Here is a 26,064-nt window from a genome sequence, read left to right as displayed (position 1 = left end):
AGTTAGCTTAACTGTCTATTAACGTGTAACAATAATTTAGTTGAGCGACGAACCCATGTGTTACACCACGAACATTAATCTATGTATGAACACAGCATTCCAAATAGTAAGAAAATAATATTGAGAACCCCTCCTTGCATAAACGAGTTAAGTAACGCACCAAATAATCATGTTACGCAAGGTTACTGTGCTCGCTAGCTTGAGCTACTATGCTGCAAACAGAATTCAGCCCGCAAACTAGTGTTGGAAGCGGTGTCTTGGCTAAATGGTTGCTTTGACCCGTGTGCGTTTGATTTGGCGACATTTAATCAACAGCAGAATGGGAGATATGTCTTCCAAAACGCAAATGCCTACTCCAGAAACTGCTCTACCACACAGAAAAGATGTCATGAAAGTTTCAGGTAAGCAATGTTAGGAATTAAGCTCCATCAACTGACTGGCAGATAGTAGAAAGCTAACTAGCCCATTGACGCTAGTTTCAAGAATAAAGTAATACATCTAAACAAAGTCATTCGGCGTCAGCACATCGAACCCACAAATCCATTTAGAGATCCGGTTGCTGTTAAGGAAATCAAGAATGAAAGGTACACATAATTAAAATAGCCTTCCCCAAATGTCCTGCCCTCACCACATCTGTGAATGTGGCTACATAGCTAATTAGCAACTGGCCATGCATTCATTGTTTTTCCGGTTGCAACTGTGAGCATGCGTAGTTCCATAACATCTATACCCATCAGTTCCGAACAACAATTTCGATACAAAAGATACGGCTGAAAAAATTTGTGAGAATTTGTACTCGTCTACGATTATAATTACAGTGCATGAAATGCCCTGTATTGTTATCCCTAGGCTTCTTCTTTTTCTTCTTCTTCTTCTTACCTTTTTCTGCGATTAATTTAGCCCCCAACCGCTCACCTTAAAAACTTCGTTCAAACTTTGTCGCGTAGGTCTTGTAAATAATAACTAATATACATTTTCATATTGACTTACATTGGGCCATTATGACATCATGATAGGGTCATTAAGCTAGCTTGCACCTGTGCTACACTGACACCTGCGCCAAGGTTCCAAGGCTCCTCTTCTCCCTGTCCCTCTCTATTCAACTGTATAACTAGGAATATTAAGAGACACCTTCCATACTCTACTTTTTTTCTCTCTCCTTCTTTCTCTCTATCCCTCTCACTCTACTTTCTCTCACACTCCATCTCTCTGCTTCACTCTTTTTTCTCTCCTTTCAATATGTTCCCTCTTCACTCTCTCTTTACTGTCCAGAGCCACACAGTGCGGGCACATGATGGCAGCACTCTGATCCCATCCAATTCTCTCCATGGGGTCTCCATGGGGGGTTAACTGCTCTATCTCAAAGCACATGGCAGTGACCAATCTAGTTCTTGGCCGCGACAGTTCAAATCAAATGCGGAATGTTTACATCTGCTACCGTTGATTATACAGTAAATACGTTGTGAAATGAAACAAAAACACACTACAGTTAAAGTTGTATTAGTATTGATTGATTCACATCGATATGAATGGATTACATGACTAACAACTGGTGGAAAGTAATATGAAAATATTTGTTCACTGAATTAGCGTTCTGTCCCAAACAGTTTTTCCTCCAGTTTCAAAGTTTCACTTTCGCTTTCAGTATTTCAACGTGAATGAGAGGGAGCACAAGAACTGAGCGTCTAGCAGCGTTTATCATATCATATACATTATATATGATGCATGTATATGTCTGTGGGCACGATCTCAAGCACGTGCAAAAGTTGTTGTTGTCCAATTTGAATCAGATACGAGAGACACATGCGCGCCCAGTCCAATTACCAGCGGAATCGAATCGTGTGTCCAGGGGTTTACATCGGAGTCCAGTGGGACTCAAGTCGGACACAATGAATCTAGTTCTGGGGAGACACATGTGTCCAATATCCAATTTAAATCGGAAATTGGACACATGTGTCCACACTGACTCTTGTTCACTCTTCTTTAATTTCTTCTTTCTTTCTTCCACCCTTCTTTCCTTTCTTCTTCAATTCTTCCACTCTTCTTTCCTTCTTCCATTCTTCTTTCCTTCTTTTACTCTTCTTTCCATTCTTCTGTCCTTCTTTCACTCTTCTTTCTTTTCTTCTTTCCTTCTTCCACTCTTCTTCCCTTCTTCCACTCTTCTTTCCAATCTTCACTCTTCTTACCTTTCTTCTTTCCTTCTTCCACTCTTCTTTCCTTTTTTATACTCTTCTTTCTTTTATTCTTTCCTTCTTTCACTCTTCTTCTTTTATTCTTCCTTTTCATGCACTGGTATTTCCTTCAGGAAACACATTTTCTAGTTAGGTCTGATATTGCCGTCTTGAATGCTTACTTGCCTATCCAACTAGAAATGGTTACTAACCGGTGTAGCCTTGTCTCAACCTAAATAGTTAACTAAACACAAGAAAGTGGGCACATAAGTTTTTGCGCTAAAAAAGGTCGTACTCCTCGTTTATTTTCATGCATAGGCTTATTTATTAGACCGGGAGGTAGGTAGGCCACACACTAATCTCACCAGTGCAAAAATGGCACTTCATTAAGGCCCAATACAGCCACTGATCAATACCACTTTCAGTGGCTGGCCCATTGAACACCCAAGAAGTAGTCACAAGAGGACAAATAATATCCAGAATATTATTGCTTTTTATCTGTTGTCTCTGCCTACCTTTGTGAATATTAACCTGTTGAATCAGTTGGCCAATTATCTCTCTCTTAGCCAATCTATCTTTTTACACATTCAATCTTTTTTTTTTGTACAAACAGAACTGGCAAATGGGGCGATTGGAGATTGCTGGCGGATGTCAGTAGACAACTTCAAGTTCCACAATGTATTGTTGTGACTGCTATGAGACCAGACAAGGTGTTGTAATCTAAGTGTGAGCACATTGTTTACTTTATTCAGTCAACAATTCCATTTTAGGATGTGATTGAGGGTGCATTTGAAAGGAAAATGCTAAAGTATGTGCAAGCACACACAAGACCAGTGGAGATAGGTGCTAGAGTCTTTGTACCTAAATCAACCACTTCTGTAGGATTTAGTTTTTTCGAGGACGATCACTCAAAGGAGGTTTAAATGAGTTACCTGAGGCTGTTGAAAAAGTGAGCCAGTAGTTGTAGCTGGGGCGCTCGCAGACTACTTGGGGTTGTGAATTAACCTGAACAAGAACAGATACATGAAGTCTTGTCGAGGTCTGTCTTGAGGGGTAGCTGTTGTTGTCTCTGGTATTGGCATGTATTCTAACCCATCAGGAGTGTATAGGGGTGTGTTTTGGGGATGCCAGACACCACTGTTGAGCCTCTTGGGGGTGTTGATGATGAAGGAAGGTGCCTGCTTGAAATGAAAACCCCAGTGAAATGCTCACAAAGGCAGCTTTGTTGTGGTTGTTGTTTCCTGCTGCTGCTGTAGTGCACTGTAATGGTGGGCCTTAAGAATCCCAGGTACAACATGCAGCGAGTGTTGCGCCTGTATCCAGCCAGTTGTTTGTTGCTGTTGTATCTGTTGTTGGGCAGTTTTTATATTGTTTATGGCTATGAGAACTTGGATGTAACAGCGAGAGGATTTACAGCTGTTTAAAGTCACCAACCCTTCACAAGAAATGTAACATCTTTTCCCGTGTATAAGTCAAATAAAAAAATCATTAAATGATGCAAAACAAATAATTTTGTATGTATTTTTGTCAGGACTCAAAATCAGTGCAATTAAGTCCAAGTATCAAGACTCGGGTCTTTGATGTGGCAATATTCAATTCACAGTGCGAAATATGCAAAGTTTTCAAAGTATACAATTAAAAAAGTCTTTCAGCAACACTCCATTCACATTAAAGATTAATTTGACTTCAAAGAGCATTCAATAGAGAGAGAGGGGCCTCTTAAAAAGATAACTTTTTTTTGTAGGAAAAGCTGACCCAAGCAGTGTTATGTAAAATGGAAATGCAAACGAGAAGCACACAGCCCTAGATGCGAAAGCAAAACATTCAGTAGATCAGCAGTAGGCAGGCGAAGAGCTCTGCATGAGTGCTCGTTAGACAAAATCAAAAATCAGTGGTGGGAAAGGGAAGGGAGGCGGGATGGGCCGTGCATGGTTTATAGCTCCTGTCATAAGAGAAAGAAAGATTGTATGAGTGTTTTCTTTTGAGAAAAAGTGTCGCGGCTGTCGCCCATAGCAAGTGCCTAATGTAACAGTAGCCAGCGGGTACAGTGCTGTGCAGTCTGTAAACCTCAGTCCCTGAGACCTTAATCAACGTGCTATTGGCAGAGGCAAGCACCCATTCGTTTTAGCTTCCTTGCCCAAGGTTGCGAGTTCAGGTTTGATGTGGTACTGTCCTTGTCTACACAACGCAGGTTACACTTACACAAGCAACTTAATCTGTTAAATTATTATATATTGTGGTTTGTTGTTTTTTGTAGTAAAACACCCTTGTCGCTTTCAGTTATTCAGTTATAATTTTTTATTAAATGAGTGTGTGTGTGTGTGTGTGTGTGTGTGTGTGTGTGTGTGTGTGTGTGTGTGTGTGTGTGTGTGTGTGTGTGTGTGTGTGTACGTACGTGCGTGTTGGTGAGTAAGATACCCCAAAAAGTTGACAGAATGAGAGAAACTTGCAAAGATAGAGAGAGCAAACAGGCTTAGACACACAGAGATCACTGTGTGTTGACTGGAGTATCTTTAATTCCCATGTGTATGGAGTGAAGATACAAAGTATTAGAGAGAACGAAGAGCTCACACTGCCTGGTTATTGAAACTGGAAGACAGCCTGTGTTTGTACAAATGTTTGTACAGACAGAACTACATCTGTTCAAGGTGAATGTAATTGCCCATCCTACATCCAAATGCCCAACCCCAGGATAACATCCTGGTAATTTGAGGGCGTTGTCATTCTTTTGTCAACCTAGGTGGACATTATAAAGGCTACATTATATTTGGGTGTTACCATAGATTGATTGATAGATTGAAGAATGTGCCGGTAAGTTTAAAACATTTTACGGGAAAATTAATTCTTGCTGGACACTGGGTTGGCGAGATAAAAGAAAAAAAATGATGACATCTAAGGGGGAGAGCTGGGGACAATCATTGAAACTTTTCCTGCCCATTATGAAAGTGAGGCATATTTAACATTTAACACACACACACACACACACACACACACACACACACGCACACACACACACACACACGCACGCACACACACAAGCACACAAGCGTATACATTAATTATATTGCTTTGTTGTTCGCAGTCTTTCCTACAGCCCATCCTATTTTGTATGTATCATTTAGATGTACACATTTTCTCCACTGCTTTGGCTATATGCAGATACATGTGTAATTGTCGTGCCCCTGAAGCTTCATTGTAATCTGAATTTGAGTTTAAGATTGAGAGACTGGGTGAGACCATAGGGTCTGGTTGCCTTGGTGCTGCCACAGGCTGCTTGTGATGCCACTCACACTGAGTCTGGGTGCGGCGGTAGTCAGTGCCGAGAGATGGAGGGGAACGTGGCCGGCAGCCGCTGCTGCACAGGCCTGATTACCAGCCACAGCCTCCCCAGGCTTCCCCTTGGCAACAGCACAGGTTTGGTGGGCTTGGGCGAGGTTGCCAGGAGACGTGCTGAGACCCAGACGAATGTGTTGCACATGCAAGGCATCCTAACGAAGCCCTTCTTGCAAACCCCCCAAGCCCCCCCCCCCATCCTTGAAGGTCACACATGTTGCTAGATGACAGGTTGTTCGATGGCGATGCAGGCTGCTTCTGCTGTGAGCTAATGCGTCTGTGTGTGGGTGTGTGTCTGCATGCATTTGTGTGTGCACATGGGAGTGGGTGAATGTGCTAGCTGTTTCTGCAAATTCTGTTTGAAATGACAAAGCTCTGGCAGCCAGCCATACAACAACTAGATTGTGTATGTGTTTTAGTCGAAGTTTCTAAAAAAACATCCATATTTTTGTGAAGACAGAAAATAAAGTTGTTAGTTTATATATTATATTTATATATATTATAATATTTGGCTGAACCCTTTGGGCAATGACTGTCCATTTGAAGCCAGCATTCCGACGGCGTAGAAACTCAGCGCTTCAGAAACTCAGAAAATCCGAAAACTCAATGCATTTATTTTATTTAACCTGTTTGCACCTAGCATTTTGAAATTCTTTAATTTTCAGGGAAGTTTAAGCATTTGTCAAAACGGACTAAACCATGATCATGTTTAATCGGACCTACATAAAGAGAACTCGATAGGCAGAGGTTACGGAATATTTTAGCTTTCAAAACTACATTTGAAATGTATTGACTTAGTTTTTTTGAGTTTGCCAAGGGGTGAGATCTCTTTTGTAAGCAACTGTGTACAAACACAGAGTAATGTAATGATTTTCACACCACAGCCTGAAACTTAGTCCAAATGTATTCAGTTTGTTTGACTACAGACTTCTGGCCCCAAAATTTCTCATTCATTTTGGAGATGCTACATTTTTTACAAATGAATTTCTAAACACATGAATGTATATGATTTCAAAATGTATTTCACACACTCATCTGACAGCTATTGCAGATTGCCTAAAGTATGTAATTGGGTATTCCACTTCAGAGTGGTCACAAACACTAGGAATGTAAAACTCCTAGTGCTGATTAATGGGCTTATTTTTACTGAATTATTTTATGCCAGTCAAGGCAAGAAAGTGCACAACCAACATTGGAACATACCTTTATAATAAGAAAACAGGAAAAAGCACAAGTATACCTCATCCCTCATCCTAGGATGGATGTGAACAGAGCCTTGTAACTGATAGTACAGGAAAAATATACAATTCCACAATGCCTCAAAACCCTCTTTAAACTGTGGTGCTAATCAAAGCAACACATGCCCTACCACCCAACAACTGTGTTCCATTGTCATCTCACTTTGGCAATAGCCATTCTATCAAGCCATACTATTCAGATTTACAATAAGTAAATGGGGTGGGTGGTGGGATGGGGTATTGCGGACTGTGGGACTGAAGTGCCGGGAGTAAAGGCAGCTGTGTGATTGAAACACTGTTGAGTTGGCATCAGTGTGGCAGGCATCATGATCTCCCCTATCCAGAAGGACATGAGGCACCTTTTGGCATGCAGTGAATAGACTTGGTATTAAAAAAAACAGTGGACTTTTTTTTCACCCACTCATACAGACATCTCAGAGACTTGCGGGCTAGCGGGCAAGAAAACATTTTGAGATCTCGGAACTTTTGAGTGAAGAAAAAAAGAATGATGGAGGATCACTCTTAGGAGGATAAAGGAGAGAGATGACAGGAAAAGAGGGTTGGGTGAGGTGGCAAGGCAGTTGTAGTGTGACAAACAGGGATACCAATCACCACACATGTGCGAGTGCATCTGGCGATTTGGGGTTGGGGGGGGGCAGGGGTGCAGAAACAATGAAGATGGTGGTCTGATGCCAGCAAGGGGAGACGGGCAGAAATTAAATCGTGTATCCGTTTTTGATCGATATACCCAAATCGTCTGTTTTTTCCTCCTTTCTTCCTTTTCCCTTTTTGGGGATGGGGGCAAACACAGACGAGCAGACACGCTGGAGCTTCGCCAAAGCTTCTCGGGAAGGTTGCCATGCCGAGGGAGAGTGGGAGAGGAGAGGAGAGGAGAGGAGAGGAAGAGAAAGAAGCCAAGGGAGTCTTGGCAGGGCTTTCTCACAGTCTCCTTTGTCTGCTTGCTCAGCTTTGCACTAAGGAGATCAAAAAATACCCTGGGTGTAGCAGCGCTATTTCATTGCTAGAAAACAACAACAAAAAATAACACCCTAGGAAGAGAGAGAGATTTTATTTGGTGAAACTGGGGTCCAGGGGCGCAATCGAGGCAACCAATAAGCAACGTTTCTTACGACTCAACACCAACTATTTCTTTATGTACTACCGAGATGACCAAGACTTTGTTTAAAAGTGAAAGGAACAACTTGATCAGGACAACAAATGGTGAGATGACTATTTTGGAATGGCTACTCGGTTTTCCGTACTGGCGGCTGCCAAACTCCTGCGAAGGGCGAAAAACTTTCTGCGTCTTAACTCAGGAATGTTGTCAACTCGCTGGACTATCACCGACCTGACCTGATTTTGTTTTCTAATCGAGTGAGAGAATAAGAAATGGCAATGGATCAGTGGGTGGCCAGTCTCTGAACCAGAGGAGTCATGGACAGTTAAGGGGGACACAGAATAGGAAAGAGGACCTCTCTGACATCCACTGTCCATTTGCAAGGTAAGCGCTGACTGAGGCTAGCCTCTTTGGTGCAAGTCTGTCTGAACGTCTGGTGTCTGGTTGGAAAGAGTCTTTGGTGAATGCCGTTGGATGATCCAGAAAGCTTCATGTGGTCCACACAGGACCATTTGGCCATTTTGTGGCTCTCATGTGGAGAACATGTGTGCATCTTTTGTGTAGAACCAATTGCAGATCTTCAGGTGGAGAACATGATGGCGCGCCATTGAGAGGCCATGACCATGAAGTGAAGTGACAGCCATGTTCCTCACTGTGTTCCCAGTCCTAAATGCACCAGTGAAGGCCCAAGGTGGCTTATGTCAGAGTGGCTTTATTTATTGAAACATGAAACGAAAGGAACTCTCAGCTTCAAACACTTGGCTTGTGGCCTCAGACTTTTGAAGTGTGCTGGTGAGACTGGTAAGTTGCATGTGGAGTGTCTTTTCTCCTGTAGCTGTAATTGCTCTCGCTTTGGCTGTCTACCATTACCAAGAGAGAGCCAGCTTGTATTGACGTGTGTCAAGTCGTCCCCCCAACTGAGGCACTGTTGTCCCCTGGGTATGACACTTGTGTGTCTGTCGATTGTGTTTAATCTCTTATTTTATCTCCTCCCTGTATATGAAAGGTAGTTCGGCCCTTGTTGTTGTCAGGTACAACTTGAAAATCTACTAGAAAGATCATTTTCAGTCCCACTGGAGCCTTTCCTGCTATTTCACTGTCATCGCTTACTGCCTCATTGTCTCTATCTGTCTCTCTCTCACTCCCTTGTTTTTAAACTGCCACCTTGGAATGTGTAGCGTCGGGGTGGTTTCGCGTCTGTTCCTGAATCCCCGGGGCGCTCTCTTCATTCGTTTCTTCTCCTGCTGCCTTTCTGTGTGTCTGCCTAAGTTTCACAGAGCTCTGTCACAAATCTGTCCTTGGGATGCCTAGCTGAGTGAATTGTTGCTCGTCTTAAGGCTGTGAGTCCTTGATTAATGGCTGTCTGAGGGGGTAAAATAGTCTTTTATTCGCTACCTCCTGTCTGCACCTCAAGGTTAGCGTTAATCAGAGCTAAGAGAAATGAAATATTAGACAGATGTGTTGCAGTGTCTGATGGCAGGTAAAGTGGCTGCAGGGTTTGTTTTGAGGTTCGCTTGTTGATTCTGAAATGTCCCCATGCACTCTACTACACACATTGGTTGAAGAGAGCTTTTATGACATATCACTTGAAACGACATTCTAAACTAGAGAATCCAGGGCAACATTAAGAATGCGTTTGGAGCTAATTTGTTCTGTAATTTGATCTGTAAAGTAATATCATGATGGCCTTTGGTAAGAGGTTTTGTTAGTTATAATGACAAACAAAAACTGTGCAGTATTTCAATCTTCAGACTCAGAGGCCGATTGGTTTGGCCTTCTAAATGGTTCTCTTTGTATCTAACGCAGCTTGGGATGAAGGTTTTGGTAATGACACATGAGGGAGGGTCTTCATTTTTTAAACAAAGTTCAGAAGTTAATATTTCATAGTAATGTCAGTAATGCAGAACTTTTTTTTGCCTCTTTCTCTGTCTAATAACAACACCTACACTGTTTATTTGCAGACTACAGTAGGTCTGTCTATAGTTGGGATGCTATATTGATTAACCGCTCTTTGCACCAGTGACTCGAAAAATCATGTGTTCAGAGATACAATCATATGTTCAGACTATGTATAAACCGTTTGGCATTCAAACTTGAACCGGCAGTGGTGTAGAACGTTCCATGGTTAAATGACAGCTAAACATAGCACCTCCTTACTCCTCCTCATGACAAGGTCTGGCGTCTTGCCTGCCCACTTTTGCCTATGGTAGGTGCGAGTGAAGCAGGAATTATAAAGAACTCGACTGAACAGAAAACAACAGTATATGAATGCAGTCCATGTGCCATTAGGCTTGGCATTCTATCCAGCCAAGTGTCGGATGAGGAATCCTTGCTTCTAGAAGGTCCTAAGTCTCTCCCGTTGTCATGACATTCACTCAAAGCTTCCTGTCTGGTGATCACAGACAGTGGGAGACTCCAGAATGTCACGTACCCAGGGCTGGACTGGGGACATTTTTCAGGCCGGGCATTTTTAACCAAGAGCAGGCCACCACCAAGTATTGACGGGGAAAAATGTAAGCGCGCTGTGTGACAGCATGGGTTTTTTCCACAACTGCTTTTGACATGCGTACCCCTTAAGCCTTTTTGTCACACCATGAGTACCCCTTCACTCATGCAGTGACTATGCTGCACACATTCGTTAATTTATCCACATACCCCCTGCAGTTTGCTTGCGCACCTCAGGTGTTATGTACCACTTACCCCTTGTTGGGAATCACTGCCTTAAACGATCAATGTGCACTAGGAGACACAAACATTTTAACACTATGAGAAGCATTATGAAAAGTTCTCCCAAAATACTGTTATCGTAGGCTTATCAAAAGTATGATCTATTGACCGTAGGTCTCATTACTTTTTAGACATGTCATTTCTTTCAACCTTGTTACTTAAATTTAAGTAAAGGAATTATATTCAAAAATATTAATTAACTTAATCTGATCCACTATAATTGTTTCAAGTCAGCGTATTATTTTACCTCATCACAAAAGCAGCCTTTTCATCAGATCGCTCTTCTCGGCTACCCTGTCAATGATGACATCTGTACAGTGGCGTAACGTGGTTACGACGGGCCCCGGTGCACGGTATTTTGACGGCCCTATAGTTACTTTGGCATTCCCTATTACGCTAAACAAAGGTGTTTGTAATCTATATGATTGTGACAGGTGTGTACACAAAGAACGAAATCTTGTTTAACTCGTTAGAAATGGCCAGAAAGTAGCCTAGATAGCACTGTTTGTGATAACCCTGATCTTAAAAATGACAGACGTCCCACATAACGTAATTAACTAATTTATTAAGAGGAACAGCAAACATATATTAACAATATTTACAAGAAGAAGTTTCAATAGGATATTTAAATTGTGTATACAAGCAACGCAGACACGATGAAACTAACTAAATTATTAAACACAGACACACACGTTCTGTTTTCCATCCTCCTGGCCATGGTGCGGTCACGGATGGCCCGACACCTCTTGCTCTTTGAAAGTAGACAGGACAGTGACAAATGTATTAGAAACATAGATAGCGATGCGCTCCGACTCGCGGTAACGTAAACACAGGGTCAAAGTGTGCTAAAGCGTTCTTAAAACACGGATGACAAGCGACACACCTGCTTTACCCACATCTGAAAAACACATAATGAAACGGGTGCTCCACTGCGACTTGTTAAAGGGGGCATGGCAGCCCATCAAATACCCTTGTACTACTCACCTATTTGAATGGCATTCGACGAGCCTTGTGTGCTAGTAGGAGGGTCGTAGCACTAGCAGACTCCACGGACTGGCGAACGTTTGTTGAAAAATAAAAATAATCTAATTTAGGTAGCTTTGCCACCTTCTCCTGCAGCTCTTTTCTCTCTTGCCTTTTCTTACTGCCACTTTTGTGTTTATAAGACATTTTCAACAGACTCGTGTAGCCTTCACAATTATGGAAAGCCAAAAATGACATAATTAAAAATAAATACATATGTAAAAATGTGAGTCATAAATAAATAAAATGACTAAAAATGCACCAAAGAAAAGCATTAGAAAAAATATATCATGCAGTTATGTGAATGGAAATGGAAAATGAGTCCTTTTTATTTACTGTTACATTTATTTACGCTTACATTTATTCCCAAATACATTTCTTCCTCCTTTTATTTTTCTATTTATTTACACATTTTTTACCGTACTATTTCCCGTACCGTATTTATTTCTTCTCGCGCCTTTTTACATTTCTTTCTCCTACATTTACATTTCTGGCTGCATTTATTTCTGGCTGCATTTATTTCCGTATTCATTCTTGTCTCAGTATGCAAATGAGGTGGGCTATCATTGGCCAGCGCAGTGTGTTGCTCATTGGTCTCGCTAGGCCTCTGGCCTAAGTGTTGGTGAGAACTGAGAAGCTGTATGGAGAGATCGGAAGAGATTGAAAGCTATTTTGATGCAATTTGAATCACAATTTTTTTTAATGAATCCACCGATCACTTGGAGTATGGTGGCGAGGGAGCTTCGAGGCTTCGCAGAGATGGCTGAGCGTAATAGGATGTCTATGTGGCTGAGACCTTGACTCCAGATTTCTTACCCTGCTCGCTCGCTACAATACGCCATACTCAAACGAAGATGCCCGCTACCTGTTGTGCAGTGGGATGTAGCAACAAAATAGGGGACGCAAACGTCTCATTTTATAGCTTTGGTGTATAGTACTTTCATTGTAGATGCACGACAGTTCATTTCCACGAGGGATCAATAAAGAGACTATCTATCAACTTTTGAGAAAGTTAAAGAGCTGCACACATTGCCTTAGAGTTATTACAATCCTCACGTTATGTGTGTCCTGATTTCATGGGTTTGGGTGACAAATCCAGCGATTTTTTTCTCACTTGTCATTAGGGGGAATATTGTGTTGACAAAGCTCTGCAAAAGCTATCACGTCCTGCAGTTCACGTTACAACCGAGCTGACGAGAGCGGACAAGGATCTCAACTGCTGATGTGCACTGGTTGTGGTTAACTTGCTTAGCTTCTGTTAGCTAAACTAACGGTGCACTGTTTAACTTGGTTAGCTTCCGTTAGCTAAACTAACTGTGCACTGCTTAGCTTCCGTTAGCTAAACAAACTGAACCATGGCAAGCAAAACGATAAACCTCATACGTTAAGGTTGACAGCTTGGGTATGATCAGTGTGTGTGAAGGTGATATGTGTGTGTGAAGGTGACTAACGTGAGTTAGCTGGTTAGCTTGCATAGCTTTGGTTATAAGAATACAGAGCTAGGGGAGAGTGGGGTAAGCAGCTCGACCAATGAGAGAGACGGTGCGCTGGCCAATGATAGCCCACCTCATTTGCATACTGAGACAAGAATGAATACGGAAATAAAAGCAGCCAGAAATAAATGCAGCCAGAAATGTAAATGTAGGAGAAAGAAATGTAAAAAGGCGCGAGAAGAAATAAATACGGTACGGGAAATAGTACGGTAAAAAATGTGTAAATAAATAGAAAAATAAAAGGAGGAAGAAATGTATTTGGGAATAAATGTAAGCGTAAATAAATGTAACAGTAAATAAAAAGGACTCATTTTCCATTTCCATTCACATAACTGCATGATATATTTTTTCTAATGCTTTTCTTTGGTGCATTTTTAGTCATTTTATTTATTTATGACTCACACTTTTACATATGTATTTATTTTTAATTATGTCATTTTTGGCTTTCCATACACAATAGGGTATAGCAGTCTTGCTCCTTTGCTATTGACAGTTAGCAGCCTTAATGTCACTCTGTTACCTTTCTCACGAGACGAATATTTAAAGGATCTGGTCACGTTACCCAGAAATCCCCATTGCAAATCTGAAATTCTGAATGACAAAATACCAAAGAAAATAACGTATTCGTTTCATTGAATTGTTTTTCTTTATTGTTTCTTCAGTGTATGTAGGTTAATCATGTGCTGTTGTTCTAAATTGCTACTATTTTTTGGCAAAAATAATACCCACCATGACGAAGATACGTACGGTATTATAGGAGTATAAATAGTTGTCGAGACAATTAACTGTTTAACTAAAGAGGTTAGCGCTGAAAACTTTAGCTAGAGTACTTGAAGGCCAGGGCACGCGGTCAGATCCGCATGTTTAACTTGAATTGACGTTAATGTGGCCTGCATTGAAGTTAACGTGGCCTGCTACGTTTGACGCGAGTTTGGCATGAATAAAAAAATAAATAAAAGGCTTCAGGCCACCGGGCAAATGCCCGCCATGCCCTATGCCCAGTCCAGCGGTGCACGTACCCCACAGTGGAAGAGTGTGAGAGCAGGATGTGATGGGTGGAGGATGAAGGGAAAGTGAAAGAGTGGAAGAAAAACCAGCTCATATTCAAGGGTTCACTTCACCCAAAGATCAGCCGTGAATGTCTAGATTTATCCATGAATTATTCAAGTTCACCATCATGTCATCCCGAATTCTCTCTGCAACAAACCTATTTATCCATCATCCACCCCCTGTCCAGAAAACTAATATCTCATTCCACATCGAGAGAATAAAAGGAAAATAATGCCTGTATGTTTGGGAGAAATATTTAGAGTGTTTCTATCTTCTGTGTATGTTTTTGTGGACTGACAGTGTTTTCTTAAAAACATCCTGGTAATAAAGGGCCTTGTTTGATTATTAATTTGTATTGATACAGATATAGTGTAAGCTTGAAAGTTCAGCCTTCAGGTCTGATAATTGTCACGCAGCGAATCAGTGTTTGTGTGTATTTGATGTTACAAAGAGCAACGGTCTTCATCCTGCTCCTGCTTCATATACTAAAATCACTAAAAGCTTGTGTAATGTCACCAAACAAGCTTCTTTTATGTTATAAGGATATACCTGGCAGCATTGCAAGTGTGGAACCGGGCTGTTAGGGGCTTTCACTTTGACACATTGGTCCACAGAGCGCAGGTCCTGCTTTTAGGGCTCTGGTTGTTCTTGGGTATAGTCTGCCCCAAATCTGTCTGGTTTCACAAGTGGTCCAGTCTAGTTTGGGCAGTCATGTGTGTAAGATCTCTGACACCCCCTCAAAGATGTTTTTCCTGGCCATGTTGTCATTGCTTAATGCTTCTCCGTAAGTGCTGCTCCTCAATTATTGATAAGCTCCTTGAGCCCTGCCTTTGTGGCTCTGTTGCTAAGGATACTCGTTATGAACTACAGGAGATCAGGTGCATTAGGAGGGCCAGCACAATTAACCTGTCACAAAAAATATCCCTCGTTTGAAGATAATCGAGCTCAATCAGGAATCATTATTCTAGCCCAGGGTCCCAAGTTTGAATTAAAATGAAAGATTTTATGTAACAAATTAAGGTTTCATTCATTACCTAAACTCTCCAGGTGGGGGATATTAATATGATTAATTGTGCCATAACGATGCTAATGAAAGGCTGTGATTTTTGTAAGTCATGCGGTATGGAGAGCACCTTTAGAAGCAGGTGGTGCATATAGTAGTCCCTGGGTGACCCCCAGTTTGTCTTTACGTCACTCCCTCCGAGGATGTTTTAACCTATAAACTTAAACCTTTTACTCTGAAAGAGATAGAAAATGATCATGACCAAGAACAATTAAGTAAGCTATTCACGACTAATATATAAACAGATTTTGTGTACAGAAACCATAACAAGTGGGAGTCAACTGTCTGTCAAATATCTTGTTCTGATCATTAAAAGCCTGTGAAAGCAACTTGTTTATGAGCCTTTAAATCCAAATAACTGCACCAGTAAACAGAATAACTGAACAGCAGAGTTGAAGATTGATTCCTTGGCATTCAATGCATCCACAAAATGCATCATCAAATTACCCAAACTAATTGAAAACTCACGCTATTCAGAGAACTCTTGAAATGTTAATTGGAGTATTTTTGTAAATGTACTAAACATGGGGTTGATTGATACATTGCTGACATCAATTTCAATATTGATAAGATATAGAACTTTTACTGACTGAAATTGTCACACTATTCCGTTCTGTAATCAACTCAACTCATAGGGCCCTATCTTGCACCCAGCGCAATTGACATTGTCACCGACGCATGTATCATTCCTATCTTGCACCCAGCGCACAGCGCGACTTTCCCTCCAGAGGCGCGCTTCGAAATGAACTTGCGTCGACATGGGCGGGGGTGGAACAGAGAAGGCGTTTCTCTGGCGCAAGTGGTATTTTGCAGTTTCAAAACAACGCCGTGCGCCGTGCGCCATTGACTACAAAAAAGCTGGTCTAATGTCAGAGGCGCAATGTCTAAAGTCTGTAATGCGTATTCAGAACGCTATTTTAAAGGCGCATGTGCTTGCCCGCACAGTATAGGACCTATAGGCTACACTTTACTTCTGTCGTCTTCACGAGAGATTTACATCAATTTTTTGGCAAGCCATATATAATTACAAGGAAAATAAAGTATTTACCACATGAGGAAATCGTTGTGATATCCGTATCCAAGACATTTTAAAACTAGGCATACATCTAACGTACACATTGACCCAAATGATTCAGGTTAATTGAAGCTGCGTGACATTTGATTTATTGTATGGCTTTGTTGCATTTATTTAATGCCAGTATTATTATAAATCTTGTAAACTCATCTCTGTGTATGTGGACTTTATTTATGTACCTTGGGTTTGGTCAGCTGGTGCACTGGCTTGGGTGCCGATTTCCATGCCCTTTGATGTCCTCTGCTGCCGTCAGATCCTGGGTCGAGGCAGATCCACCTCCCGTGAGGCCACGAGAACGTGTGTTACCTTCCAGCTTGGATGTCCCACGTCTCTGGACGTCATTACAGCGTTTTCGGCACCGTTTTCGGGTGCCCCGTAGCAGAAACAATCACGGCAATATCTTCCCATGCTTGCTTGACTTTGCTTACTTTTGGAGGGTTTCTCGCATCCCCATATATATCTATTTCCCGGCTTTTTACAAAGCCATACAATAAATCAATTGTCACGCAGCTTCAATTAACCTGAATCATTTGGGTCAATGTGTACGCTAGATGTAGGCTATGCCTATTTTTAAAATATCTTGGATATGGATATCACAATAATTTCCTCATGTGGTAAATACTTTATTTTCCTTGTAATTATATATGGCTTGCCAAAAAATTGGTGTAAATCTTACGTCGGTCTCCTCGGCTGTGAACTTTTCCGGTCTTCCACCAGGTAATTCCGCCATCAAAATAACAAGCCGCTATGGACTATGCGGCCCTCGCTCTTAAAGGGAATGTGAGATGACGCTCGGATTGGTTTATTGCATATTACGCCCAAACCACACCTATGGCTGAGTAACCTCCTTTGGACCAACCCTTTTGACACTTGCGTTGGACGCAAGTGTGTTTTTTCCGCCGTTAAAATAGCAACTGCGCCATAGAGCCGCCCACACAGCTACTTGCGTTTGGCGCCGTCCTACTTGCGTTTCTGATCGGCAAGATAGGGCCCATTGTGTTGAAGGTGTTTGTACTGTGAAGAATTAGCTAATTTCAATTAGCTAATTTCTTCATCCCCCCCTGGTGAAAACATACATTATTTCATTATATGAATGTATTTCTTAATAATCTCTGGTAAGATTTACCAAGCCTGCTAGAAGTATTTGGAATGTCTCATTGTTTGTGATGAGTAAGCTTTGTTTCAGCTGTAATTCTATCATCCCAGGTTAATGTGGTTGCATGCAGAGGGTATTTTAGGACAGATCTCAATCAGCCTGTTACTGTGTAAAATATTGTGCCGTTTTCAATTCAAATAATGTATGGATGGCTGTTCCTATGACCATACACGTAGTCATTTAAAACAGAAAACGTTTCAAATACCCATGCTGTTCTGTGAGTACAATTGTGTACCTACAGTATGTACTTGTGAACCCTGGAAAGGTGGCCATTGACTCATTGGTTGGCCAGCTCTGTCTGTCATGATGTCAAATGTCCCTGTTCCAAAGGTTTCTGATGGGAAAAAGATCCTCCAATAGTCTTTGCAATGGCAGTTTTTAGCTAGGCCTAAGTGTTAGAAGGCGTGCAATTTCAATGTAATATAATTTTCTTGTTTGGGTGGTTGACCTAGAATGGGTTCACCCACACATTGTGAAAACTTTCGTCCTCAGCATTGTGTTTCTTTTCCTCTGGCCGATCCTTTCTTTTATCGCTTTTATTCTGGCTCGGAGCATTTCTTTGTGTGTTGCGTAACTTCACCTGACCTCTCTCACAGTGGGAGGCTAGTACTGGAGGTTTTGAATGTGAGCCACCATTAAGCAGTCGTATGTGAAAAGAGCTTTTTACTTGCAATTGCACGTACACACAAACACACACACACACACACACACACACACACACACACACACACACACTAATGCATACACACACATACTCTGACCAATACAGTATATGCACATACCCCTCTCGCTCTCTCTTTGTCTATCTCTCTTTTGCTCCCCCTTTTTTTTTTGCTACTTCTTTGTCTTCTGGCTAGAGCGGTCTCCACAGAAACACGCTTGGTTACCATGTGAACGCACATGCTCCCATCACGCTATATGCTGGAGCTAAACCATCAATGATCAAGACCTCCTCCAGCCCCTCTTGCATAACGGCTGTCAATGGGATAATGACTGCATGAATACGCTGCTGTACACAGTTACTTGTATCTCTGGAGGGGACCTCTTGCCACAGAATGATGGGAGAGGACACGTCTCCCTAAAAAACAGTAGCAGGGCTTTAGGTGCTTTAGGTATTTTCACTTGGGCTTATGACTTATTTGATGCTAATGTGATTTATACTAGGAGGGGGTTCTGGATATGAGCAAAATCATTTCTAAATTTGTCTGGATACCACAACATTTTTTATAATTTTGTTTAGCAAGATGTTGACTTTATCTCATCTCAGGGTAAATTTGAACAATATTGTCTCCAATAAATAAATCATATGGCTGATCTTAAATTACATATTTAAACTGTGAAAGACATACTCTATCTGGGCAGTTGTGTGCAATAGTCATTGTGAATAGAAGCAGAGTTGTTTGTCATCCCCCCAGACCTCGTGTTCTTTGTTTGGATTGCAGTCGTCAGTATTTTGGCTCCCTGGCACAGCTTAAATCAAAATGGCTATCAAATTTGAATCAAAAGGCATCTTTGATTGGCTGGGACTTGGCATAATGTAGCGTCTCTTATGATCAAAACTGAGGATCTTATGGCTCAGTAGGAGGTTTAAGGAACTGGGATAATACGCTCTGTGAAAGGTTTGGATTTGGCCTTCAGATATACTGTTTATAAATACACTTCAAGCCCCTCAGAGGAAAAACACAGACACACAGACACACACACACACACACACACACACACACACCTGGTTTTGGCTGTTCAAAAGAACTGAAGGAATTAAAAATGTGATGTAGCCTGGGTCTTTCAGAGTGTTTCTTTTTTCCTCTGCATCTCTGGGGTAAGCAAAAATCCCTTTAATCCACAGGACTCTGGGAGGAAGGAAGCCACAGGGGAGGCAGAAAACACAGGAAAGAGAGAGAAAGATCGAGATGAAGGCCATGTTTGGTGTTGATGCGTAAACTAGAGACGAAGAGAGAGGGGAGTTCAGAATTTTTTTTGGGCTTGCCACAAGATGCTCCCTCCACCTCGCCTCTTCAGTGTTTTGCCACCTATTCCATCCACTTCCCCTGTCACACCCCCTGTTTCCACACGTCAGTTCTCCACAGCCTTCGCCTGGTTTCTGTTAGGAGGGACAGTAGACTTTAGCTGAAAAGAATGCTGCTTCCACTTCAAGATCCATGCGTTATATGAATAGTGTCCTCATCCCATGGTTTAATATGTATTTGTTTGGCACTAGCCAGCTGAATTCACTGCTGCACGTTGACTGAAATGTTGGGAAGAATGTTCTTCATGGTTTTCCATAAAGACAACTTTGTGATAGAAAAATACAGTTCTTCAAAGCTGACAACGGTGGACTGTAAAAAGCTGTAGACCTGACAGCCAAAGTGATTCAAATAGAACTTTTAAAGGTTCTAATTAGATCCGCGAATAGTCTTCCTCTAGAGCAAGAAGAGGAACATTTTTCGAAGAGTTCAGCGGTATCATTGCAAGCATGTCTCACAAAGGCTTCTATAAGCTAAATGGGCCGCATCTATATTGCATCATTCCGACAGTGTTCCAAGTGATTTGCATTGCATGTCTTACATCTGCCCAGCGACGGTGGAGGATGCCAAGCATGGTGTGAACAATGTTACTGAGACACCGAGAAGCCTTAACCTAGCATGGCCCTAAACTTATCACGGAAAACTTTAATTCCTATGTCTAAATATCTTGAGCAATTGTCTTTCATATCCATCTTAAGCTAATTAAACCTACCAAGATAGCAACAACCACAGCGTGGCCCTGTAAGACTAAGGGTCCTAATTTGATGGATGTGCACCACAGGTTCTTTGTGCAACAGAAAAGGTCATCATGTAAAGCTATTTTGACACACTCACAGCCCTTTGAGGTCCGGCTGCCAGCTCATTTGGGTGTTTCTGATCAAAAGGTAGGAGTTGCATGGACATTGTCTTGAGGAAGATGTTCTTTCTCTTCCTTTTTTGAATGTATCCTGCACCTTGGTTTTCAACATCTAAAAAGGCACATCTGATCTAATCTCTTCTCAGCATAGCACTGACCACTCAGGTAATAAATTGACTGATCACATAACTCCGCAAATATGCTCCCAAATGGCTACGCAGGCTATGCAACTACGCTCAACACCACACAAACAGTGAATAAAATAATCCAGTAGTTTATCATTTATTGGGGCCTTAATGCCAATCAAGGTATCATCCTCCCATTTACCATTCTAATATAACATCTCAGTAAAATATTAATTTCATTTGAACTGTTCATGAAAGGTTTTGCTGCTAACACAGACTACTGAAACTACCATCTAAGTTGATGTTTCACAGTGGGTCTGTCCGAGGTCAGTAATGTTGCTTGGATTAGAGGCACAAAAAGCTGTTCAGTGATGTCTAAGAATCGCCGCCATAATATAGGTAGCCGATAGGCATAATTATTTAATGTCTATATAATGTGGAAGGCCAGACACATAGAAAGCCTTGTCAGGTAATCAGTATACACTGCTTTTAAGTCATCTCATAATCAAATCTCATCAGCCCATATGTTCTGTATAAAACTTTATAGCAAATTGAGTTACAACCTAAGTACTATAGAGAGATGATCCTCGGCAGAAAATAAATATCCTCCCACCTCCTCTCTCTTTGTTCTGCTTGTTGGTCACCTGTTTTGCATTGAACGCGGAAGCGCAAAAAGGGAATTAATCAAGGTAGACGCCGACATCACATGCATAGCTCTCAGCTCGGAACCTGGGACCTCATAAGTTTCAGAACTAGTGGTTTTCTGGGTAAGCTTTCCCATTGGGCAGGGCTTCCTCAGTATGCAGCAATGACACTCTGATCTGTGGTGGTTGTAAGGAGCATGTCAGTAAATTGTCTGATCATTAATGGGAAAAAAAATCACTGTTTAGATGAATGTCACTTCAACAGCAGACATCATGAAAAACTAGCTTCCCTTTGCTAACCTTTTTTTCTGATTGAGTCTGCCATGTCATTTTCAGATGCCAGAGATGAACAATTAGACGAAGGCAGGCTCTTGTTCCTTTTATGGTTTATTTAGCGTAGGAGGGAAGTTTTGCGCTCTAAAAAAAGGGTGACGAAGTGTACCACTGTGGTTTTCTCTCTTCCTCTTCCTCTCTCTCTCTCCACTGGGGGTTTCTCTCTTCCACTTCCTCCCCCTCTCTCTCTTCCATCCCCCCTGCACTCTGATTGGTTGAATTAACTCTGCAGCCTCCTGTTGTGAATAATTACTTTTGATCCAATGCGGATCTCTCTCTCTCTCTCTCTCTCTCTCTCTCTCTCTCTCTCCCTCTTATTCTGTCTCTGTCTCTCCCTTTTTCTCTCTTGTTTGCATTCACTCTCTAGTTTTTAATGTTTTTGATCCTCCCCATCCCACACACAGATACACACACACACACTACAAGCTGTGTTGCGATGCAGGCAGTGGTGCAGGCTGCTGCTAAATGAGGGTCAAGAGGGCTATGCTGGAACAGTGTCCAGAAGGGCTCTTTGCACTTTCTGTTGATGAGAAGCACAGTGCATCGAAGCTTAAACGAACAGCTGTGAAGTGGATGCATGCATAGACAGCTCCAGGCATCAACCACGGCTAAAGTCAGATTCCAGTGTACTAACCGGTGCAAAGTAACTTTACAAAAACAAGATGAGCCACTGCTACGTGTTTTGGTAAAGGATGAATGTACAAGCTTTTTTTGGCATATAGTGCTCCCGTAATTATGTTCTGTTTTCACAGGTAATTACACAGTAGTGAGAAAAAAACATTTCTCCAAACTGAAGTTGTTTCGAGAATCGGAAATGTAGACACAGCATGCTCCAAATCAGCATGGAAGTCACAAATCACTCCCTGCATCCCTTTTTGTCTCTTCCTGCTCTCCCTCTCTTCCTCTTTTCTCTTCCTGGGTCTGTCTCTATCTTTACTTCTTACTGTGTCTCACACAATCTCGTCCCCCAACCTCCTTGTGCTGGACCACAGGCCTGCGCTGCCCCGTTCCGCTTGGCTGGCTTGTCAAGAACGCTCGCGTCCGTGGTCGTGGCGTTGCCGCCGCTTGAGAGCGCCTGGGCGCCTGGGCGCCCTCGCGATGAATATTTCATCCTGGCGCGATTCCCTTTTGCCTGCTAGGCCCCTGACAAAAAAAAGCGTGCAGAGCAAAGGTCTGAGTCACACAGAGTGCCGCTGCCTTACCTTTCTCCTGTATTGCGATGACAAGTCTGTGTAGACTGTCAAAGCCATGACGTAAGGTGATGTGTGTGTGTGTGTGTGTGTGTGTGTGTGTGTGTGTGTGTGTGTGTGTGTGTGTGTGTGTGTGTGTGTGTGTGTGTGTGTGTGTGTGTGTGTGTGTGTGTGTGGTGTGTGTTTCTTGTACCATTGTAGTACTCGCTTCTATATGTGTCCTGAGTGCAAGAGTAGTCATTTTTTACCCTTGGTATGAGGTGATTTTTCCAGTCACCAGTCTGAAGCACAGCTTGTTAATGCCCATGAAGACCTTGTGTTCCAAATGGTAAGAAGAAGCTGAAGAACAGCATTAAGGATACTTAAATCTTACCCATTTAGACCATCGTAGGATTATGTGTTAATGTGCAAATGAGGAAAAAAGGTAGTTAATCTTCCACAATGTAATGAGATAAGCTTAAGTGTTTGCCCAAATGTTTGGCCATGACAGATTAGTTCCCAAATTGTAGATGGCTTTAGCTCTACACATTTGAGAAACTCACACAAAATCAGGTGTGTGGCTGTGACTGAGAAATCGAATAGAAATAATGTAATAATTATTTGCCTTTCCATAGTATCTGCCACGTGTGCCTAAAGTACTTGCCATAACATTACAAAATAAAGAGGTGAGTGCTGACTCAATAGATGTGTGATTCAAATAGGACAAGATATTATAGAAGACAGGATATAAAAAAAACATGGGGGAGGGGGGGGCAAGATATTCGATCTGTTCTGCACTGAATCATGTCATCCTGTCATCTTTTCACTTTCTGCTCACCTGCCATTCGTCGAGTGCTGCTTTAGACTGACAGCACGCCAACCAGGGTGTGGCCCCCGCTGAACCCCTAATAGCTGCTTCAGATGGTGATGGGCCCCTCTGTGTATGCTGGATGATGTGCCTGGCTCTCCTGATGGATTGTACCTTATTGTCAGTGGGGGATTCGATAATTACAGATCTGTTTTAAACTGTGCTTGTGTGTGGGTGTGTGTGTGTGTGTTTGTGTGTGTGTGTGTGTGTGTGTGTGTGTGTGTGTGTGTGTGTGTGTGTGTGTGTGTGTGTGTGTGTGTGTGTGTGTGTGTGTGTGTGTGTGTGTGTGTGTGTGTGTGTGTGTGTGTGTGGTGAGGTGAGGTGGTGGTGTGCATGTGAAATTTCTTTTGAAAATGCAAAGGGAAGTGTCATTCCTGTACACAGCGACCTCTCCTCTGCCAGGGAATTGAATTACAGCATGGTATAATGCAATCCCTGATCTCAGCCTACTCAGTCTAATGAAATTACGAGATGAAAGCACAGCTGGAGCAGTTTGCATGTTATTACTATGAGGAAGTGTTCCTTCACCGGAGAGAGAGAGAGAAGAGAGAGAGGGAGGGAGAGAGACCACCCATCCTCAGATTTAATGTGCACTCTCTCTTTCTTCTATGCCAGGATGCCTTGTGGGGTGAGAGCAAATGGTAGCCATTAGTGGAAGCTTCAAAATCATTATTACAATTTGGGTTAGAGTGCTGAGATGGGTGACTGTGCAGGCCATTCTTGAGGAAGTCTGAAATCCATGCTGTGAATGCGTGTCTCGTATTTATCTGCAGAGCCATTGTTGTTCTCCCGAGTCTTTGTTGAAAAGGAAACCCGAAATAAAAAGAAATTAAGATAAACAAATGTTTGCTCTAGGATTAAAGCGCGAGGTGGGTGATGGGGTGCTGCCTTGGGTCAGCAGAGGTTCCGCATATGTGCTCCCGTCAAAGCTAGAATTTGTTCCTTACTGTGTTCTTCTTTTCATGGAGTGATTATTATCGGGGCAGTGGACTAGCTGGCAGGTTCGGTGTTTACCCTATTTCCTGTTTGCTCAATAAACTTTTGACAGATGAAGCGGGCAGAGCTGGGTGGTAATGGGATGTGTTGTCTTCGCTGCGCCACAACAAAAGGAGGAACAATATCAGGGAAGGCAGCTGTCTGATGCTTTTAAGACAATTATCTTTTTAGCCACCCTTAATTGCAGGTAAAAAACAGCCGACCGCTAAACTGCCCATTATTCCCGGGAGAAGAAAGCGGCTGATTGCCACTTGCGCGCTGTGCCCAAGACATCGTTTATTCACAGTCTCCTCCGCGTCTCACAATGGCAAACAAGACAGGAGAGAGGGGAAAAAAAGAAATAAAGAAATTATTTGAGATGCTTTCATCTCACATCCTTGCATCTCAACCTTGCTATCCACGAGGCCATGGCTGGGTTTGTTGCCCCGGCAATTTGCCCCATTATCTGTCAACGTCCTCCTACACCCCCCCTCCCCCCTCTCCTTTAAGGTAGGCTACGAAACGAGATTGGGCTGTTTTTTTTTGTGTCTGAACCGAAGCAATCAATGGGCTTTCTCCCCCTGGCTCGGCTCTAGTTCAGGTTGCTTTTGCACATCTGTGCTTACCTTCAAAATCGCACATTGTCTCCAAGGCATGCCTTGACTACCCAAACAGGAGAATGCCCTAAATTAGCCTGATATGTTTGGGCGTTACTAAATACATAATTCTATAAATGGGCTGTTGAATAGGTTTGATACGGATTAATTCAAATGAAAATACTGTTTTATTTATAGGGGAAAGGGATCTTGTTTTTGATAGTATAGGGAAAAGCCTTCCCAGGTCTCACATGAAAGATTGGATGTTTTATTTTCCATTGCACATATATTTTCCATTTCCTATTTGTATGACTCCCTTATATGTGTTTGCTTCATCATGGTATGTTGGGCAACTTTGATCTTTTAACGCTTTTGCTTCATCTTAATTCCTGCCTCTTATCATGCATGGAGGCTGGTGAGCAGTATGAACTCAAAGACCCCAAGTAGTGGTACTGCCCTCCCCCTCCCTTCTCTCACTTCATCCTCCTCTTCTCTCATATGCACATGCTCTCTCCTACAGTATGCACTGCTGAAGTGTATAGAGAGGGTGTGTCTCACAATTCAGATTTGTGCTTTCTAAACGACACAAATTACTTCAACGCTTTCCTTTTAAATAAGCCTAAATTAAATGCTGTATGGTCTGCGTTTAAGGTTAAGGATGACAAACTGAGCAGCGATAAACAGCAGAGTCAAACTAAAGCCTGCGGACTCCAGACTTGCGTGTTGGTAAGCGGTCTGTTTTTGTGCTACTGCGCACCAAGCACCACCCTCTTGAGTTGGAGCGGCCCTCTAGTGCCTGTCCCCAAAATCTGACTGGCCTGAGCAGACCCCCTGATGAGTGAGTGTGTGTGTCTGTGTGTGTGTGTGTGTATGTATGTGTGTGTGTGTGTGTGTCTGTGTGTGTGTGTGTGTGTGTCTGTGTGTGTGTGTGTGTGTGTGTGGAGGTAGTCGCACGTGTGTGGATGATGCATGAGAGGATGGCACATGCCAGGCATTTTGCCAGGGGCTGTGCTGAAACACACACACAC

At 42.3% G+C, this 26,064-nt stretch overlaps 1 protein-coding gene across 1 annotated transcript in view; it reads left to right on the top strand.

Annotated features, from left to right (window-relative positions):
* The first annotated feature begins 224 nt into the window (after positions 1 to 224).
* msraa (methionine sulfoxide reductase Aa) overlaps positions 225 to 26,064 on the top strand; it is a 77,953-nt gene continuing 52,113 nt past the window's right edge. Inside the window, exon 1 of the mRNA XM_080831958.1 lies at positions 225 to 401. Coding sequence (XP_080688084.1) covers positions 266 to 401 — 136 coding nt within the window. The 5' untranslated portion in view covers positions 225 to 265. The remainder of the gene's footprint in view (positions 402 to 26,064) is intronic.

Source organism: Sprattus sprattus (genome assembly GCF_963457725.1).
Source record: "Sprattus sprattus genome assembly, chromosome: 2".
Classification (NCBI taxonomy): Eukaryota; Metazoa; Chordata; class Actinopteri; order Clupeiformes; family Clupeidae; genus Sprattus; species Sprattus sprattus.
This window is presented reverse-complemented; position numbering and strand designations above follow the sequence as displayed.